The sequence below is a fragment of the Geotrypetes seraphini genome, chromosome 3, assembly GCF_902459505.1.
Source record: "Geotrypetes seraphini chromosome 3, aGeoSer1.1, whole genome shotgun sequence".
Classification (NCBI taxonomy): domain Eukaryota; kingdom Metazoa; phylum Chordata; class Amphibia; order Gymnophiona; family Dermophiidae; genus Geotrypetes; species Geotrypetes seraphini.
Genome location: NC_047086.1, coordinates 179,263,493 through 179,284,976, shown reverse-complemented (window position 1 = coordinate 179,284,976; position 21,484 = coordinate 179,263,493). Strand labels below are relative to the sequence as shown.

The window sequence follows — 21,484 nt, the reverse complement described above, 5'->3', positions numbered from 1 at the left end:
ATGAGGGAGGGAATGAAACGGGATGCGAGGGATTGGAGGGAAGGAGGAAGGTATGCCAGACCAAGGGAAAAGGAAGGGGGAAAGGATTAGGGTTAGGGAGATGTCAGAGCATGGAGGGGGAGGGAGAGATGGAAGAAAAGGAGTGAGATGCCAGAGAATCAGGGAAGGGAAGGGAAGATACCAGACTGTGGGGTGCGAAGGAAACAAAGGAAAAGAGAGAGATGCCAGAGCATAGGGGACAGGGTGGTGACAGAGAGAGAAAAATGGAGAAGTGCCAGAGCTGAAATCAATCATGTACAAAGGAGAAGAGAAGGGGCACAGGATAGACAGTTTATTGAAGGAGCATAAAAAGAGGGAAGATGCCATATGGAACGGGGAGAGGGCGGACAGTGGATGGAAGGGGCTGATGCTGCATGGAAGACAGCGGACACATGCTGGCTAGAAAGAAGAGTGAAGACAAGATGATTAAAGCAGAAACGACAAAAGGTAGAAAAAAATGTTTTGTTGCTTTACGTAGAATCAAGTAGTATTGTATCTATTGATTAAAGTTTATAAATAGGAAATGGAAATAAGGCAGTTTTTTGGGGACTAAACCCCTTTCCTCAGGTCAGGTCAGGATACCATAACAGCAGGGATGCCCAAATGGTCGAGCGCGATCAATCAGTAGATCGCAAAGGCAATGTGAGTCAATCGCGTTGCCTTGGCAATCTTTTTCTTCCTGCCTCCCTGAGCCAGGCCAGGCGCGTATAAGCGCCGGACTCACAAGACTTCACCTCCAACGTCAATTCTGACGTCAGAGAGGAAGTTTTGGGCCAGCCAATCGCTGCTTGGCTGGCCTGGAACTTCCTCTCCGACGTAAGAATTGACATCAGAGGTGAAGTCTTGTGAGTCCAGCGCTTGTACATTCCTGGCCTGGCTCATGGAAGCAGGGAGAAATCGGCATGGTGGCTTAGGGGGTAGGGAAAGAATCAGGGAAGTGGAGAAATTGGCGCGATGGCTTGGGGGGGCAGGGGGAGAGAGAAAGAAAGAGACAGAAAGAAAAGGGGAGGGGCAGAAAGAAAAAATATTGGATTTATAGTCAGAAGGAAGTGCAGACTCATGAAATCACCAGACAAAAAGGTAGGAAAAATGATTTTATTTTCAGTTTAGTGATCAAAATGTGTCTGTTTTGAGAATTTATATCTGCTGTCTATATTTTGCACTATGGCCCCCTTTTACTAAACCGCAATAGTGGTTTTTAGCGCAGGGAGCCTATGAGCATAGAGAGCAGCGCAGGGCATTCAGTGCATCTCCCTGCTCTAAAAACCGCTATTGCGATTTAGTAAAAAGGGAGGGGGTATATTTCTCTATTATAGTTGTTCCTGAGGTGACATTGCATAGAATCGTCTGCCTTGACCTCTTTGAAAACCCGCAGAATATAAATGATAATTAACATTTTCTCTGCGTACAGTGTGCTTTGTGTTTTTAAAAAAATTTTATTGTTGGTAGATCATTTTGACTTGGTCATTTTAAAAGTAGCTCGCAAGCCCAAAAAGTGTGGGCACCCCTGCTGTAGAGCCATTTCTTGTATGACTGGATGAACTATATTTATCTTTTTTTTTAGTTGTTTAAATTCATGCAGAAATAAATGGCTAGATTGAACCTAATGACTTCATTAACGCCTTTCCCTTTTTTTAACCTCTATGCCATTTGAAAAAGGGCAAATACTTCTTAAATTAAATAAAAATTTTCTGGCACAAGTGTCAAACCTTAAAAAAGGAAGTCATATTGAGCATTGGAAAATAATAATAATAATTAACTAATAAAAATAATACACATTTAGGGTTCCTTTTACTAAGTTACGATAGTGGTTTTAGCGTGCGCGGAGGAATTGCCACGCGCGCTAGATGCTAATGCAAGCATTGAGCTGGCATTAGTTTTCCCACGTAGCGCAGGGGTTTGCGCGCGCTAAAAATGCTAGCGCACTTTAGTAAAAGAGGGGGTTGATTTTCCCCACCACCAAATTTCCCTATCCCACCCCACCCGGCTACTTTTTTATGCTACCCGGCTGGAAAAAATTTCTGGGGAGAACACTGCACTACAATAGAAAGGAGTCCCAGGATATCCGGGCCGGGACAAAACAGGAAGCCGTCTATGATCGGGACTTGGGAGCCACGCTGGAACCCAGATGACAAAATCTATAAACAAGTACCCAAACTCCCTGAGTTCTGGATCCAACTGGAATCCAAAGGCTAGGCAATTTACCTTAGTCAGGAGAGAGGCTAAGAAACTAAGAGCTGCTCTACTGAGCAAGAACAAAGGAGTGAAGGGCCCTATCTTGACTTACAAACCAAAAGGAACCCAGCAGGCCCTTCAAACTTGCCTTGCACAGCTGAGACATTCAAGAAAGCATAGCAGAAAATCCCCAAACCCTAAGGCTGCTCACCACCACGAGAGCCTAAAGGCCTTGATACTGATGCAACGCCAGGGCCGAGCCCAGGAGCAGAAGGCATTGAATCCCAAACCCACCCTCTGTAAAGCCAACTGCAGCAATACAACCTGCTACCCTGTGCAGTAAAGCGCAATATCCCCTACCAGCTGCATTAACCAAGTATGACTGCCGGCAGCAACAAAAATAAAACCTGTGGGCAGGGCGATAGAATAAATAAGAAAGACACACTCAGAGGCAAAAGAGAGGAACCAACAAATGCAGAGCCCTCTGCTTCCCTCCCCAACAGGACCCACGGCTGTATGGAAAGCAGGGGAAGCGACAACGCAGCCCACAATTTTTTTTGGGGGGGGGCTTTTGTGGTTGGGTTTGTTTGCTTGTTTTGCTTTGGAGTCAAATATAGGAATGCCTAGGCCCCGTAAAGCCAAAGAAAGAAGAGTCGACCCCAAACTTGTGTGTGGCAGCCAGAGTTGTGATGGAAAGGATGCAACAGGCCTGAGCAGGTCACTGATCTAGACAGGAGTTTCCCCACTTCGGCCGGAACAGGGAAGACTGAACACCTGCGCTATTGTGGCTAGCCGTCTGGCTAGGACAAGAACAGGGGAAGCAGGAACCAGACCTCCCTGTAGCACCAACGCTGCACACAAGAAAAAAATCACCATGAAACAAGGGAAGAGAAGCCAACAAAGGCGTTTCCCAGTCCGGCCCAGGAAGGCCTCTGCCGATGCTGCCCAGATCCCCAACCTGTTGAGGAAACCCAGAAACAGGCAGAGACCTCCACAGACACTGATAATTAGAATGACACGGGGACAAATTTGTCCCCATTCCCACAGGAACTCAATTTCCCCATCCCTGTGAGTTTTGTCACTGCCCCTGTCCTATTCCTGTAAGCTCTGCCTTAACCGCACAAGCCTTGAACAGTTATGATTTTAAAGTGTTTGAGACTTGTGCAGATGAGGACAAAGGTTGTAGGAATGGGGCAGGGACAGGAAAAGAACTCACAGAGACGGGATGGGAAAATTAGTTCCCGCAGGGACGGGGAAAAATTTGCCCCGTGTCATTCTCTACTGCTAATATCGCGGACCCGCTGAGGAAGTTCCAGCAACAAGTTGTCCACCAAACACCAGCAGCAGTCGCGAAACATCCACAAGACATATCGTAGGGAGGACGGGGGTGGGTGGGAGAAGGAGGGAGGCTGAAGATTCTCCTGGAAGCACAAATCTCTAATTAAATCCTGAAACATACATGAAAGCGGTGTGGAGTCTACCTCAATATACTCACAGTGATGATCAGAAGACACTGCTTACTCACAAATTGTCCCCCATTCCCAGCACTCCCTCTGGGTTTACCACAATGTTGTTGGGTGGTTGGTTTTTTTTGTGAGGAAGGAATGCAGGAGTAATGTATATATGGGGGCTCCAGGGAATGGGTAGGAAACTGGCACTGCCAACTATGCTTTGAAAAGGCACTCAGGCAGTCAAATCCCCATGCTCAACCAAGACAACAAAGCCGCAATAGGAGCCAAGCTAGGCTGGACAGAGCAACTGCTTCCAGACCATGCACAGGAGAGGAAACCAAAAGCAGGAGAGATATATTTAGATATATTTGATAGATGGTATCTCAAGAAACTAATAAACTTGGAAACTTAGACTACTAAAGTACCCGTGAGCAGACCATCGTACATATGGCCAAGCTCAATTTTGTGCTATCTCGATCTGCTGGCAAGTGGACTTAACACACTCGTCTGGATTAATCTGCTGCTGATGACAAGTAAGTAAAGCTCACACATACCTAGAACATTTACACACTCACAAAAAAAAATCCAAGATCAGTATAAGTCCTCGCGTAAGTGAATCATTAAATTCCTCTACACAAAAGGGAAAAGGGGGCAATGTCTGGAAAGCTGTATATACCAATGCTCGAAGAATGGGAAACAAGGTTGTGAATCTAGAGGCTGTGATGGAAGAGGCTGAGTTGGATTTAGTGGCTATCACAGAGATATGGTTCACAGAGAACCATAACTAGTTTATAGTTATACCGGGCTATAATCTATTCAGGAAAGACAGGGTAGAAAGAAAAGGAGGGGGAGTGGCATTATATGTTAAAGATCATATTAAAGTCACACAATTGCAAGATTTGCAGGGTAAGGAAAAGGCATTATAGGTCAATCAGGAAAAAGGGAATGAAAAATGTATTTACATTGGTGTGATATACAAGCCTCCTTCACAGACAGAAGTATATAGAGATTTAAAATATACCTTTAAAGGGGAAAGTATTACTAATAGGTGATTTTTAACAGGTCACATGTTGATTGGGGTATCCCTAAAGCAGGGTCTTTTAGAAGTAGGGAGATCCTGGGTTCCAGCAGTTGGTAATGGAACCCATGTGACATGGGGCCTCACTGGACTTAGGCCCAAATGCACTAAAGCCAGCAATCGTTGCTAAATCTGTTTTAGCAGCTTCAGCAACAATCGCATTTGCAGACCCAATGCATAAAATGGCTCACCACCTGGTTTTCTGCACGACCGCTCATTCCCTGATCTGACCATGCAAATAACTTTATTTATTCAATAACCTTGATGGACATGAACTGATGAGGACCAGCCAGCATGGCTTCAACAAAGGAAGATCTTGCTTGACAAACTTGCTGCACTTCTTCGAGGGAGTAAACAAGCAGATAGACAAGGGTGACCCAGTCAACATTGTATATCTGGATTTTCAGAAGGCGTTCAACAAGGTCCCGCATGAACGACTACTTTGAAAAATTGCGAGTCATGGAATCAAGGGTGAAATAATAAAAACTGGTTGGCGAATAGGAAACAGAGAGTGGGGGTAAATGGACAATACTCAGATTGGAAAAGCATCATGAGTGGAGTGCCGCAGGGTTCGGTGCTTGGACCCGTGCTCTTCAACATATTTATAAATGACCTGGAAATTGGTACGACAAGCAAAGTGATAAAATTTGCAGACGATACGAAGTAATTCAGAGTAGTGAAGACACAGAAGATTGCGAAGACCTGCAATGTGATATAAACACGCTCAAGAAATGGGCCGCGACATGGCAAATGAGGTTCAACATGGATAAGTGTAAGGTGATGCATGTCAGTAACAAAAATCTTATACACTAATACAGGATGTCCGGTGCAGTACTCGGAGACCCCCCCAGGAAAGAGACTTGGGAGTACTGGTTGACAATTCGATTAAGCCATCCGTGCAATGCGTGGCGGCGGCGAAAATGGCAAACAGAATGCTCGGAATGATTAAGAAGGGGATCACGAATAGATCAGAGAAGGTTATCATGCTGCTGTACCGGGTCATGGTATGGCCCCACCTGGAATACTGCATCCAGCACTGGTTGCCGTACTTGAAGAAGGATATGATACTACTCGAAAGGGTCCAGAGAAAGCAACTAAAATGGTTATAGGGCTGGAGTTGTCGACAGTGAGAGATTAGAGAAACTGGGATTCTCCTCCCTTGAAAAGAGGAGACTGAGAGGGGACATGATTGAAACGTTCAAGATACTGAAGAGAATAGACTTAGTAGATAAAGACAGGTTGTTCACCCTCTCCAAGGTAGGGAGAACGAGAGGGCACTCTCTAAAGTTAAAAGGAGATAAGATTCCATACAAACGTAAGGAAGTTCTTCTTCACCCAGAGAGTGGTGGAAAACTGGAATGCTCTTCCGGAGTCTGTTATAGGGGAAAACACCCTCCAGGGATTCAAGACAAAGTTAGACAAGTTCCTGCTGAATCAGAACGTACGCAGGTAAGGCTAGATTCAGTTAGGACACTGGTCTTTAATCTAAGGGCCGCCGTGGGAGCGGACTGCTGGGCACAATGGACCTCTAGTTTGATCAGGCAGCAGCAATTCTTATGTTCTTAAAATGCTATGTAAACTAGTAGAGCGATTGATGCTCTAACATGGCTCCCCGATGGACTAAAATAAAAGGTGATAGTTTTAGTGATCAAAAAAAGCCCAACCTTTTTTTTAATGGGCACATATGTTGTACACATGCACAATATCTGTTCCATTAGAAAAAAAGCACACGCACACACACCCTCCCCCCACCAATGACGGTCCTCTCCAACAAAGGTACAGTGCTCACTTCCTCCTGCCATGCCGAATCCCTCCCACCGTGAAAGAAAATTAGAGGGATGCCCACTCCCTCCTGCCAATGCGACTCCCCCTCCTTCGCGATACAGGAAGGTCCACTCCCATGCCAGGTGCCCCCCCCAAACATCCCATACCCTCCCCCCCAAAAAAAAAGACAGGAGGGATGTCCACTCCCTCCTGCCACTGGATGCTCCCCTAAACCTCCCCCTACCTTTTAGCATTGGATGGAGAGAAGCACCTCCTCCTTCAAGCTCCGTCAATCCTAAATGGTGGGCCTTCATTCCTCAGTGCATCATATGATGCATGGTGAGGGGCTTAAGGCCCTGATTGGCTCAGATGCCTAATGTCCCTCCCAGGTGTTCTGACCTGATCTCAAGGTTATGTGCTATGATGATGCAGGATCTTGAGGATCTGTGAATTTAGACTTTGACATGCACAGATACTCAAGGTCTCATACCAATCCAGCACCATAACCTCAAGATGAGAAATCCAATTGTCAAGGTGAGAAAAATAGAGGGTAGAGGGTGAAGTGCAAGGCCAGTTACTGAAGGCAAAATGAAAGACAGAATCACAGGGGTGGGTCAGGGTGGAGAAGAGAAACGGTCATCACAGGGAGGCAAGCTGGAGGAAAGAAATAATATTTCCATCAATCGCTCAACCTATACTTCAGAAGACCTGATGATTATTAGAGAGAATATGGTATATAAAACAGGCTTACAAAGGGATGTCTATCTGGAAGCAGTAGTGTGCATGCACATCCTGTCAAGGTCAACCCCTATACCTTGAGGCTACTCCTGGAAACATCCGCCAAACATTTGCAGCAGCCCCAGAGCTCATCCTCTGCTATCATCTTTCCACTGGGGTTTCTTGTGATCTTGGGCAAGACACTTAACCATCCACTGCCTCAGATACAAACAGACTGTAAGCCCTTCAGAAACAGAAAAATATCTACTGTACTTTAATGTTACTTGCCTTCAGCTACTATTAAAAAAAGCATGAACTAAATATAAAATCCCTTTCTCCTTCCCTTTGTCCAGCCTGCATGGATGTGAATCAGTTGATCCAAAAGATAGTTGGATTGCTTCATGTACTCTGGAGGCGGCAGCAGGAGAAAGGGAACAAATGCACCAATGTTTAGGACATTACAAATATTCTGCAGGTATTCACTAATAAGTGAATATTATACCTTTACACAGCATTTTCTTTAAACTTTTAAAATACCGTAAGTTACAGTTCTCAACTGAATTTTAATATCAGCCCCATGTAGCCAAGGGATCTCCTCAGTTCCAAATGTGGCACTAGCAGTGTTCCATACCACAAAATTTCAGGCTAGAGAACTCCAGAAGCCTGTACAACTTATGTCCTCTAAGAGTGTAGCTATCACAACAGCAGCTATCTTGCTTTGTTTCACTGTAAGTCTGGCAAACAGTTAAACATCACACATGGGACCCTAGACAAAGGCATGACAAAACATGCAACACACTGCTATGGCTATCTTGCTACTAGTTACTGTATATAAACTAAAAAAGGATTTCAAATGTCAATCCCCCCATCCTTTATCAGATAACAAGAAATGCTTGCCTGAAAGTTTTAAAACATTATTTTCTTTGCAAAGGAGCTCAGCCCCTTCACTGTAGATCTGACAGAATTCCTAGACTAGTGCCCATAACCCCATTCTAGCAGCCATAGACAAGGATGCAACCCTTGAGCCCTATCAAAAAAGTCAATACTACTGGTGAAGGATATAAAAAGAGTTGAAGTGGTCCAGAGGAAGGCAACAAAAAATGGTAACGGGTTTGAACCAAAAGTATGAGAAGAGACTGGAAGACCTAAACATATATACTCTAGAGAAGAGGATGGACAGGGGAGATATGATACAGGCATTTAAATTCTTGAAAGGTATTAATATAGAACCAAATCTTTTCAAAAAAAGGGAAATGGTAAAACTAGAGAACATAACTTGGGTCTGCAGGGAGGAAGACTTAGGAGTAATGTTAGGAAATTATTTTTTTCACAGAGAGGATGGTGGATGCCTGGAATGCCCTCCTGAGGTGGTGGAGAGGAAAACAGTGATGGAATTCAAAAAAGCGTGGGATAAACATAAAGAATCTCTAATTAAAAAACAAATGGTATAAATTAAAGAATTAAGGCCGACATTGGACAGACTTGTATGGTTCGTGTCCCATATATGATTCAGTGTAGGATGGGCTGGGGAGAGCATCAATGGGAACTCCACTAACTTGGAACATGAGGAAGTTACTGGCCAGACTTTACAGTAGATATCCTGCAAACAGGATGGATGGATAGGCTGGAATGAGCTTAGATGGCAACTCAGCATTTAGAACTTAGAACAATACCAGGTGGACTTTAGTCTATGGCCCAGAAATATCAAAAAAGATATGTTAATCATGTATTTTTAATGAGCAGACTGGATGGATCGTTCAGGTCTTTTAACTGCTGTCATTTACTATGTTGTTAGTTACAATACTCCTTCCTATCGTGCCTTTTGCAGTGCCATATAGACCTACTTACAGTGTGGCAGATTTTTATGGGTGTATGGCCAGCCTGTTTGCATCTACAAATGTTTGGTTTTTTTTTGTGATCCCATCAGAGTGAGGTCACACAGTTCTTAAAGCTGTCCTAGTCAGATATTTCACTTGGAAGAGCTTTCACCAACATCAAAGTGGTCCAACTGCATTGCCTCTAGGCATGGTTTGGATTTAGTATCAACTCTATCATCCATTCAGTAGAGAACAAATATGAAGGGGGAGGTGCAGGACTGAGATCAGCAGCATCAGTTTATTGCTCTTTAATACGGAAAGCAAGGAGCACTGTGATAAAAGCGCCAGTGCACCTCCATTCGGCTCCTCCACAGTGCAGCTGTCAAGTTTCTTTTCTGGACTCTGTTCCCCGTCCTTCCTGCTATAACATAAAAACGGTTAAAGAAAGAGGCTAAATTCCTGAGAACCATGTGTGCCCAGGCCTACGGGCAGGAGGAAGAAAACAGCAGCACAATTAGTTATTAACAACCAACTCTTTTCATTTATCAAGAAGAAATTTTAAACTCGCCCTCGGACTGCACAGGGCTGACTTTTTTTTTGTCTGGCGCGGGAGGGGGATGAATGAAAGATGCTGCAAAACTCGGCTTTATTAACAACCCACAAAAATAAATAAATAAATAGCCAAGCGACAGCTTCTTTCCGCATCATCCCGTGAGGCGCCCACCCCGGCTCAGTCCTGAAATAGGAGGGGAAGGAGGGATTGAGATTCCCTCGTGCCCCCCCCCTCTCCCCAAGCTCTGCTCTAAGTGGAGCGATGGACAGGAGGGCGACTCGTACACCCCCCGGAGCAAGGCCCAATGTTTACCCGCCAACCTTCCCTCTCACACTGCCCGAAGCCACAAAGATACACAGCGGCGGCCCTGCAGGCCTGAAACCCCGCCCGGCGGCGGGAAGAGTTTGATCCCCTTGCCCTTTCGAGGAGGAGGAGGGGGGGCACCTCTCTCACTTTCAGCACCGGACCTCGGCGAGGCAGGACCACTGTTATCGCTACGCGCAGGAGTGGGATGGGGGGGGGAGGAGAAAGCGGGAAGCCTGCGCTACGCACCTCGCTGTTGAAGACTTTCACTGCCTCCATGGCGGCTGCCGGCTCGATCCCTGCACTGCTGCGAGAGGGAGGCAGCCGCGGTCCGGAGCGGGCGTGACGGCTACTGGGCGGTCACTCGGCCGCCGGCTCTAAGCGCGCTGCTGCGGCAGCCGGTGCTCACGGACGCTCGCTCGCGCTCTCTCTCACACACACGGCAACATGGCGGACGAAGGGGCAGAGAGGAGCCGCGAGCCAGCGACCTCTGGCGGCCGGGGACCTGCAGCGCCACCGATGGCGGCAGAGACTCCCCCAGTGGCCGCCGACGGAACTGGAAGGCTGAGGCGACTGGGTCTGCCTCCGCAGCTCGGTCAGAGGCGGCTTGTCCAACTGTTACCACTCTCCAATACATATCTTTCTTTCCTTTTTCTTTTGTGCCGGCCTCACCAGTAGGCAAGACTAGACAGTCGCTTAGGGGAGCATCTTCTCCGGAACGGCAACAAAGAGCAATAGTCAAAGCAAAACAGTAGATTCCGATACCATACAAACTAAAAAAAAAATAAAAATCTCGTATACACTACTAAGACGGGCAGAAAGATTTGGCAATCTCAAGTAGTCCATTTAGATATACATTCACACAGAAAAAAACTGTAATATGTAAAAGTATGACGTCTTAGGGAGTCCTGAAAGTTAGAGGGACACAGATACTATTGCACCAACTCAGCTATTGAAGGAGTGTTTTTAATATTGTGAACTGCCTCAAGATTCCTTTGGCTAGAAGGGCTGTCAAGCTAATGTTTGTTAATTAATTAAACCATTTCAACATTTTCTGGTTTAGCTTTATATCGTCTTTGTAAAGTACCAAAATATATATATATATTTTTTTTTTAACAGCGTACCAAAATATTTTAATTTTTACAGCTGAAACTAAATTTTGTTGAGGGGAGGGGAGAAGTTAAGTTGTAATTCTGGGCTTGATGGACCTTATAGCAACATAAGAGTTGCCTGTTCTGGGTGAAACCATTCTTGTACAATATCACTATATTACTGGAAAAGTGGGTTTTGCATCCCATGTCGCGAGACTGCTTGTAGGAAGACTCATTTATATAATTTTTCTGACCCTCTCCTCTTACATCAGGACTGCCCTCTGGTCTACAGTTGCTTTCCTGCATGTGAGACAGTAAGAGCCAGTCTTTTCTGTTTGTGTTTAATTTTTTATTCTACTAGCTGATGCCCCGGCGTTGCACGGGTATTTAATTATAGCAATAACACTGTAAATGGATTCAAATAAAGATACTTTATAGTGGTGAATGAAATTATTTTTTTACAGCTTAATAAAAAGTACAATATTCAAATTATAATGTGAAATATTTGACAAAATGAATACAATACAACTAACGCAAAACGTGATTATAAACAACATTTTTAGTTTCACCTCCTGGAGCAAGAACATATAAATTCTTGGGTGAACCCACCCTTGAGCAAGCAACATAGAGTTGTGGGCCGCGAGACCCCCAGAACATATCACCCCAGGTAGTGAGGGATCTGCATACCAAGTTTTGTTCAAATCGGTCAAGCCGTTTTTGAATTACTGTGAGAATGGCAGCTTTTTACATTTTTTCCATTGACATGAATGGGTGAAATCTGATTTTCTGTTTGTAGCTCCGCCCACGTGTGCAGGTGGGCCGTGAGACCCCCCCAGAACATATCACCCCAGATACTGAGGGATCTGCATACCAAGTTTCGTTCAAATCGGTCAAGCCATTTTTGAATTACAGGAAGAAATGCAGCTTTTTACATTTTTTCCATTGACATGAATGGGTGAAATCTGATTTTCTGTTTGTAGCTCCGCCCACGTGTGCAGGTGGGCCGCGAGACCCCCAGAACATATCACCCCAGGTAGTGAGGGATCTGCATACCAAGTGTCATTCAAATCGGTCAAGCCGTTTTTGAATTACAGTGAGAATGGCAGCTTTTTACATTTTTTCCATTGACATGAATGGGTGAAATCTGATTTACTGTTTGTAGCTCCGCCCACATGTGCAGGTGGGCCGCGAGACCCCCAGAACATATCACGCCAGGTAGTGAGGGATCTGCATACCAAGTTTCGTTCAAATCGGTCAAGCCGTTTTTTAATAACTGAGAATGGCAGCTTTTTACATTTTTTCCATTGACATGAATGGGTGAAATCTGAATTTATGTTTGTAGCTCCGCCCACGTGTGCAGGTGGGCCACGAGACCCCCAGAACATATCATCCCAGGTAGTGAGGGATCTGCATACCAAGTTTCGTTCAAATCGGTCAAGCCGTTTTTGCGTGATCGCGGCACATACACACACACACACACACATACATACATACACACATACATACCTCCGATTTTATATATATAGATTCAGTTTTTCACATGACTTCATTTCTTCGTGCTGCAGAGGTTCCCTACGGTAATACCTCTGGCTGTGAGAGATAGCAGACTTTGAATGTTCTGCTTCCAGGGGGTTGGATGCTTGGTAGTACACCTCTTGGACAGCTTGCACTTGCAGATCAGATCTCGGGGACCATTCACTTAAGAGCTGATTCACCCCAGGTTCGTCCACTAGTTTGAGCACAGGTTGCGTGGCTCCATGGAGGTGTAACCGAGATCAGGGTCGACTGCATTCCTCCACCAGATTGTGTGTGCGACATGTCATAGGGGTAGCAGAAGTCTCTGGTTGTGGTGTCAGGCCAGAGGGGCAATCAGAAGACCAGCAGTCCAAGTTACAAGGCTTGTTGAGGCAGAGGATCTTCCTGTAAGGTGTTTCAGCTTCCTTTACTGCAGCTCCCAGCACATCATGGCATAGTAAGTACAGAGCTGATGACCTGTCACAGCGATTTTGGGGGTCTCCAAAAGTATTTTTTGGGCAGTATGGGAATTAACCCTAAGTCCCCCCCTTAAAATACTAAAATTGCCACATTTTGGGAATTCTTGTGCTTTTCCTGGGCTATTTTCTTTTGAAAATTGCACCTGTGGTGGCCATTTTGATTTCCCCAATTTTAATTTAAAGTTATTTTTTGCCTCTTTAAGCTTAATTTTTGCAAGAAAACTTCCCAGATGGACTCCTCAGGGCAGGATATTTCAGATTTATGCCCTGTTTGTGGTGGATGGCTGTCCTGCAAGCAGACTTGTTCCACGTGCCATGCGGCGCATGAGGGGGGCAAGGTTTTGTTGGCCCTGGTTCACTCAACCCCTTTGGAGGGTCTTTCCACTCTGTTCATCTGTGGCCAGTTCAAGAAATAAAAATTGGCCCCCGGGGAAGGCATACTCATGGCCCCACTAAAATGCAGCCGCGACTCATCATCAAAGACGAACAGATCTGCTAAGAGTGCCAAAAAGAGTTCCCAGGAGGTGGCTGATACTCTAGATGAGGGTTTCTCCTGGAATTTATTAACATGCTCTTCCAGGCTTATCTAGCCAAGAAAAAGGTCCCAAATACACCTTTTTTGCATACTTCCTTGCGTCGGGTGTCCCCCTTTCCCAGGACAGGGTCTTCAGTACAGAGTCCCTGATTTGACAATGATGATACAGATGACTTAACCATGTCTTTGCTTACGCAAGTAGGCACCACCACTGTGGGGGATGTAGCTGCACTTGTGGATCTCCACAATCTAGATCTGGGTGAGGACCCCACAGTGTGGGGACTCTTCAAGCCCTCTGCCTTAATTGAGTTAATTTCCAAATCCCTCGAGGAGTTGAAATTAGAGGTTGGGCACTCAGCAGTGGTGAAACACTCTCATGAGTAGCACAAAGCCGCCGTCTTCATCCTTTCCTGATCATCCTGACATTGCAGAAATGCTCATGGATCACTGGGAGGTGGTAGAAGGTCCTGTGAGAGTTGCTAAAGCTATGTCTAAGCTCTACCTGATGGCAGATGCATTTAACTAGCATTTTGTGTCCCTGAAATTGGATTCCTTGGTGGTACAGATTACCAAGTCTACTTCTCTCCCTAGTGAAGGAGGGGTTGTGCTGAAAAATGCACAGGACTGTTGGGGATGGGCTTTGTTACAGGGTCTGTCATGTTCAGCATGGGATGTACGGTGAAGTTCACGTCAAGGGGGTTGGGAAGGGTGGGAGTGGGTTACAACTTATATTTTGAAATTGGATGATCAGACTTTGATGGCTTTTCCTTGTATATGTTTCATACTGTTATCAGCATACGTTTCTTTGGTTTTTTTATTGTTCTGTTGTCATCCTCAATAAAATTGTTTCAACATAAAATGCACAGGATCGTAGGATTGATTATGTCCTCAAACAGCTCTTTGACTCTGCAGCCTCCAGGCTGAAAGCAGCTACGGCCGCTTCCTTTGCTTGCCACTCAAAACTTTGCCACGATCCTGACACACTTGTGCTCCAGGATCTTCCTTTTTTAATTTCAGGCATGGATTTTGTGTCAGATGCCTTATATGATCTCTTCAGAGTGGTTGAACAGCTCTTGGAGTACTCTATCTCTGCACGTAGGATGTTGTGGATCTTACAGTGGTACAGTGACATCCTCCAAGGCGACTCTCAGTAAGCTACCTTTTAAAGGGCAATTACAGCATATAGTAAAGGTATGGACACCTTAAGGGTAGTGTGCAGTACTATAAACCCAAGTCCTTGCCAGAAAGTAGGCCACGCTCCTCTTAAGGACTGAGGTGTTCTGGATTTCATCCCTCTAGATGTTCCCATCAGTGCTATGGGGGGTTCCTCAGGTCAGAGATCCTATCAGTCAGCCAAAAAGCAATTAGGTAGAACCTGGTGTCCACAGTCGTTGGGGAGCTGCTCTGCATCAACACAAAATAAACAATTATGATACCAAGCCCTCAGCCGATCCTCCACAGATCGGGGGGTATGTGTACCGCAAGTTGAAAAATACTGTGTTAGACTTAGGGGGTACTTGGCTTGAAAAGGTTGAGAAACACTGCTATAGCTGATGGGGATCCCCAAGCCTCTCCAGATGATAACCTCCTCCCCCTCCTCAGGTCCAGTGACCAGAACTTTCCAAGTTCTGCAGCATGCAACAGTATTTCAGAATTGTTGCTGCTGCCTCTTCACACGTTTGTCTTTCATGCATGCATGAAAGCAGTATCAGCTGGAGGATACAGCCACTAGCTGCAAAGCTTGGAAATTTCTGGTTGCTGGACCAGAGGAGGAGGTATTCAGTTGGTAGTAAAGAGTTGCACGGGGACAGAAATCCCACCCATCCCTGCCAAAATCCCACCTGTCCCTGTGAGGAATTCCTCCATCCCCACGAGGAATCCCCTCCATCCCCGTGAGGAATCCCCTCCATCCCCGCCCATCCCTAGAAACTTCAGAAATAGTTATTTAATTTAATTATGCTACTGAATTAAAGGCAAAGACACTTTATTAATTTGGAAATATTAATTGGGAAGAATACATGCTTTGTAAACTAATTTCTACCAGAGCCTCTAATGTAAATATAAAATATAAATACTCAGCTGATGAGAACCCCCAAGCTGAGGACTTCTTTTGCAGTTGGCCGGGGGTCCCTTTTGCCAAGCTTGGCAGGCAGCAGTAGCATCCCTGAGTCATAGATGCTGGCACCTCAGTGGCTCATAGATGTTGCCAGCGACTGCTGTGCTTGGTGAAGGGGAGTTCTGGCCATCTCTAGAGGAGGTCCTCTGCTCGCAGTGCTTGGGGACCCCACCAGTCACAGCAAGGGTCAGCAAGTACTTCAACACTGTAGAAATAAAAATAGAAATACATTTCCTGGCACTGTTCAAGGAAAGAATAATATGTTTTCTGAAATCTAATGGGTTACATGATCTGAGGCTGCATTGCTTCATCAAAGGAAAATTGTGCCAAACAAATCTATTTCTTTGACTGGGTAGCCAAAGAACTGGATAGTGGACATGCACTGGATACAATCTACTTGGATTTCAATAAGGCTTTTGACACAGTCACAAGAGCATAAGAGTTGTCATAGTGGGACAGACTGAAGGTCCATCAAGCCCAGAATTTTGTTTCCAACAGTGACCAACAAAGGTCACAAATACTGAAGGAACTTAGGGAAGTTCTGGTGGCTCCACTGGCTGACTTTTTCAATGCTTCTCTAGAATCAGGAGTAGTATCGGAGGACTAGAAAAGAGTAGATATGGTCCCTCTCCACAAAAGTAGAAGTAAGGAAGAAATAGAAAACTACAGGTTAGTAAGCCTGACTTTTGTGGTAAGTAAATTAATGGAAATGCTTTTAAAACAAAGAATAGTGACATTTCTGGAATCCAGTAGATTACAGAACCCAAGGCAACATGGATTCATTAAAGGCAAGCCTTGTCAGACAAATCTGTTAAGTTTCTTTGACTGGGCAACCAGATAATTGGATAGAGGGAGTGTGTTAGATGTGATGTATTTAGATTTTAGCAAAACCTTTTGAGAGTGTTCCATACAGACATCTCATAAATAAACTGAGTGCCCTTGGGATGGGCCCCAAAGTGACGAACTAGGTCAGGAACTGATTGAGTAGAAGGCGACAGAGAGTAGTGTCCAATAGAGGAAAGAGGTGTTACCAGTGCTGTACCTCAATGTGTTCAGTTCTTGAACCTGTTCTTTTTAACATTTTTGTAAGTGATATTGCTGAAGTGCTGCCAGGTAAGATTTGCCTCTTTGCAGATGATACCAAAATCTTTAATAGAGTAGACACCCTTGATGGTGTGAATAACATGAAGAAGGGCCTAGCAAAGCTTAAAGAATGGTCTGAAATTTGGCAGCTAAGATTTAATGCTTAGAAATGAAATTGGCCTCCAAAAACCCAAGGGAACGGTATAGTTTAGGGGTAAAGAACTTTTGTGTCTGAAAGAGGAGCAGGACTTGGGTGTGATAGTATGTAATGATCTTAAGGTTGCCAAACAGGTTGAAAAGGTGATGGCAAAACTAGAAGGATGTTAGGGTGCATATATGGACAGTAGAAAAAGGAGATATTGATACCCCTGTATATGACTCTGGTGAGGCTTCATTTAGAATATTGTGTACAATTCTGGGGACTGCACCTTCAAAAAGATAAAAAAAACAGGATAAAGTCGGTCCAGATGAAGGCTACTAATATGGTCGGTGGTCTTCGTCATAAGATATAAGGGGACAGACTTAAAGATCTCAATATGTATATTTTGCAAGAAAGACAAGAGAAGGAAGATAGAGATGTTTATATGCCCATATGGCATAAATGCACATTAGGTGAGTCTCTTTAATTTGAAAGGAAACTCCAAAATGAGAGGGCATAGAATGATGTTAATATAAGGAGTAATATAAGAAAATACTTTTCTTTTCTTTTTTTTACAGAAAGGGTAGTAGATATGTGGAATAGTCTCCCAGTAGAGGTAGTGGAGATAAAGACTGTGAATTAAAGAAAGCATGGAACAGGTATGTTGGATCTCTTAAGTAGAAGAGAAGATAGTGGATGCTGCAGACAGACAGACTGGAAGGGCCATTTGGCCTTTACACTGGTCTAATGTTAGGACATAAAATGGTGATCTGGATTGAGAACTGGTTGATGATCAGACAGCAGAGGGTGGTAGCTAATAGAGTTTTCTCAGAGGATAGAAATGTAAGTAGTGGAGTGCCTCAGGGATCTGTTCCGAGGCCAATCCTATTCAACATATTTGTGAGCGACATTGTTGAAGGGTTAGAAGGAAAAGATTTGCAACAGAGTGGACTTCCCAGTGGATGTGGACAATATAAGAAGGGATCTACAGGTGGAGCTTCCGGAGGGTGCTTACAGGAGAGGAGTCTTTGCATGATCGTACCAGCGACAGCTACTACCTTTAAATTTGGTTTAAACTCTCCCCTGCCGACAGAGCACAATTGCGCATGCATTTGGGGGCCAGGCTGCGGGAGTTGTTTGCTCATGAGGAGGGGGTGTCACTCTCGGTGTCTAGCATTTATGCTAGTTTGGGACATTGAGATGTAGCCCGTACCTTGAGGGTGATGCCTGGGGTGACCTCGTGTGCTTGGTTGTGAGAAACGTATTATAGGGTGACTTTGCGCGCTTATTACACTCGTATACAGTTGTATTACAGTGGTCTCCCTACACCACTGTGTCATAAATGTGGGATGGAGGGACACACTTTGGGACATGCCTTTTGGTCCTGCCCCATTATTCAGTGCTTCTGGAGGCGTATAATCTCTTACATGTCAGGGTTAATTGGGAGAGCCTTGCGCAGTACTCCGGCCCACTTTGTCTTGGATTTGCCAGAGGCTTATAGCCATTTGGCTAGGGGGCATAGGGCTCTGTGTAGGAAGATGAGCTTACTGGCCAGAAAATGTATTCTTCAGTGCTGGACAGTCCCTGACCCTCTGGCGTTTTGGCATTGGCGGAACCAGTTGCATCAGTTGGGGAGGCGCAAGATGCTGGAGGGGCTAGGAAGTGAAAGATATTGTTCTTGCATATCTGGGAGCCATATCTGCAATCCTTGCATCCAAAAGGTCGCAGTGCGGTTTTAAGATGGGTGTCCTAATCTGGGCTCTCAATTTGTAGGGCTGGGAGAGCAATGGTGAATACTGGTGGGGCAGGGTGGAGAGTACCATGGGGGGGGAGGGAGATGGGGGATTGGGAAGGGGAGGTGGGGGTATTGAAAGGTTCTGGCACTTCGTCACGGTTATGATCTGTGGGGTTCGGTGGGGCGAAGAGGTGGTGTGGCATCTTTGAGGCTCATCAGAGTCCAGGGCCTAAGAGTGTCTTTCCACCCCCGCTGGTCTCGCTTGCCCTAAGTAGATTAGGGAGGGGGGGAGTTTGGTTGCTGTTATTCTAAATCCGTCTATGCTTGTTCTATTATTGTATATGATGCATTTTTGTTGGTATTGAGCACCTGTGGGGTGCTATGCTGTTGTATTTGTTGTTGCTTGCATCAATAAAAATTATTTGAACCTAAATTCTCCCCTGCCATTGGGACTGGTGCCGAATCTGGCAGGTATTAGAGGAGACGAATGGTGACATCATCGGGTCCGTCTCCTCTTGCTGAAAAAGTGCTGCTGCTGTTGTATTTTGTGTAGCTACCGGAGGGTGCTTATAGGAGAGGAGGCTTTGCCTGATCTTACCAGTGACAGCTACTACCTTTAAACTTGCTTTAAACTCTATCCTGCCATTGGGATTGGTGCCGAATCTACAAAAGCCTCAAATAGTTTTATACTGAACTCATTTTATTAAAGTACTAGCTGATGCCCCGGCGTTGCACGGGTATTTAATTATAGCAATAACACTGTAAATGGATTCAAATAAAGATACTTTATAGTGGTGAATGAAATTATTTTTTTACAGCTTAATAAAAAGTACAGTATTCAAATTATAATGTGAAATATTTGACAAAATGAATACAATACAACTAACGCAAAACGTGATTATAAACAACATTTTTAGTTTCACCTCCTGGAGCAAGAACATATAAATTCTTGGGTGAACCCACCCTTGAGCAAGCAACATAGAGTTGTGGGCCGCGAGACCCCCAGAACATATCACCCCAGGTAGTGAGGGATCTGCATACCAAGTTTCGTTCAAATCGGTCAAGCCGTTTTTTAATAACTGTGAGAATGGCAGCTTTTTACATTTTTCCCATTGACATGAATGGGTGAAATCTGATTTTCTGTTTGTAGCTCTGCCCACGTGTGCAGGTGGGCCGCAAGACCCCCAGAACATATCACCCCAGGTAGTGAGGGATCTGCATACCAAGTTTCGTTCAAATCGGTCAAGCCGTTTTTTAATAACTGTGAGAATGGCAGCTTTTTACATTTTTTCCATTGACATGAATGGGTGAAATCTGGATTTATGTTTGTAGCTCCGCCCACGTGTGCAGGTGGGCCGCGAGACCCCCAGAACATATCACCCCAGGTAGTGAGGGATCTGCATACCAAGTTTCGTTCAAACCGGTCAAGCCGTTTTTTAATAACTGTGAGAATGGCAGCTTTTTACATTTTTTCCATTGACATGAATGGGTAAAATCTGAATTTATGTTTGTAGCTCCGCCCACGTGTGCAAGTGGGCCGCGAGACCCCCCAGAACATATCACCCCAGGTACTGAGGGATCTGCATACCAAGTTTCGTTCAAATCAGTCAAGCCGTTTTTGAATTACTGTGAGAATGGCAGCTTTTTACATTTTTTCCATTGACATGAATGGGTTAAATCTGAATTTATGTTTGTAGCTCCGTCCACATGTGCAGGTGGGCCGCGAGACCCCCAGAACATATCATCCCAGGTAGTGAGGGATCTGCATACCAAGTTTCGTTCAAATCGGTCAAGCCGTTTTTGCGTGATCGCGGCACATACACACACACACACATACACACATACATATTTCCGATTTTATATATATAGATAAAAAGAAACAATATTCTGTACAATTGTCATTGTATACATCCCAAATAATACAGAGCAAGGATCAACAAAACTCCTGTCTCCTCTCTCCTCCCCCTCACAAATATCCTCTCCACTATAGAGAAAACTGAGGTCAAATTACTACAGAATGCTACATAGAAAAATCAAGCTAACAGAATACTTCAGTCACACATGGCAGGAATAGTGTTAGGGGAGTGCAACTAGGGCAATTACCCCTGTTCAGAGAGAGCCCTAAGCCAGCTGGAAGCTAAAGAAGCACAGCCTGTGCTTTGCAGTCCCCAGTTATGTCTAACACCAGCTCTAGCAGGATACATATTTCAAATCTGATATATTCTAATCACAAAATAGAATTTTTTTTCCCCCTACATTTTGTTGTCTGGTCATTTTATTCTTCACATCACATTGGTCTCAGGCTCTGGTTTCTGTTTCCGTCTGTCTACTCTTAACTCACTTGCCAGGTTCTCATGACCATTTGACATGTCTTCTTTCTCCATGCTCACCATTCATCTTCCATCTGTGTATATGTTTTTTCCCCCATGTTCATCAAGTATCTCCCTTCTCTGTGTCCTATACTTCCATTTCTGGTATTTACCCTGTGCCTATCTCCCTGCTTTCATCATCTCACTATTCTGTGATCCTCTCCTCCTGTGTACAATATCACTCCTCTATATGCCTATGCTCCCCACCTGTCTAGTATCTTCCTTCTGCGTTCTTATTCTACCCCATGTCTAACCATCTTCTCTCTGTCCATATACCCTCCCATGCTAGCATTACCCCTCTGTGTCCATATATCATCCCCATGTAGATGCAGCATTCCCCTTTTTGTCATTGTTCCTATGTTCCCATCCATGCCCACCATCTCCCCTCCTTCTGTATATCTTCCTGTGTCCACCTTCTCCCCCTCTCTTACTCCCTTACACCAATGTATCTCTTACATTCTCTCTTTCCTCCCTTTCTCTGCTATGTTCAATATTTCACTCACCCTTCATCTCTCTTGATTCAGC

General features: G+C 44.8%; 1 protein-coding gene across 10 annotated transcripts in view; it reads right to left on the bottom strand.

Moving 5' to 3' along the window:
* The window catches only part of SCAF8 (SR-related CTD associated factor 8), a 784,204-nt gene extending 773,588 nt beyond the window's left edge, over positions 1–10,616 (bottom strand). For 9 of the 10 annotated variants that reach the window (XR_004538795.1, XR_004538796.1, XM_033937891.1 and 6 more), the window contains exon 1: positions 7,322–7,405. Coding sequence is in view for 8 of the 10 variants with exons in the window: in XM_033937891.1 (XP_033793782.1) it covers positions 7,322–7,390 (69 nt within the window). In the remaining 2 variants the exon portion in view is untranslated. Of the gene's footprint in view, positions 1–7,321; positions 7,406–10,146 lie in introns of those variants that run through there. The other variant, XM_033937892.1, reaches the window with a different exon arrangement.
* Between the last annotated feature and the right edge of the window lie 10,868 nt (positions 10,617–21,484).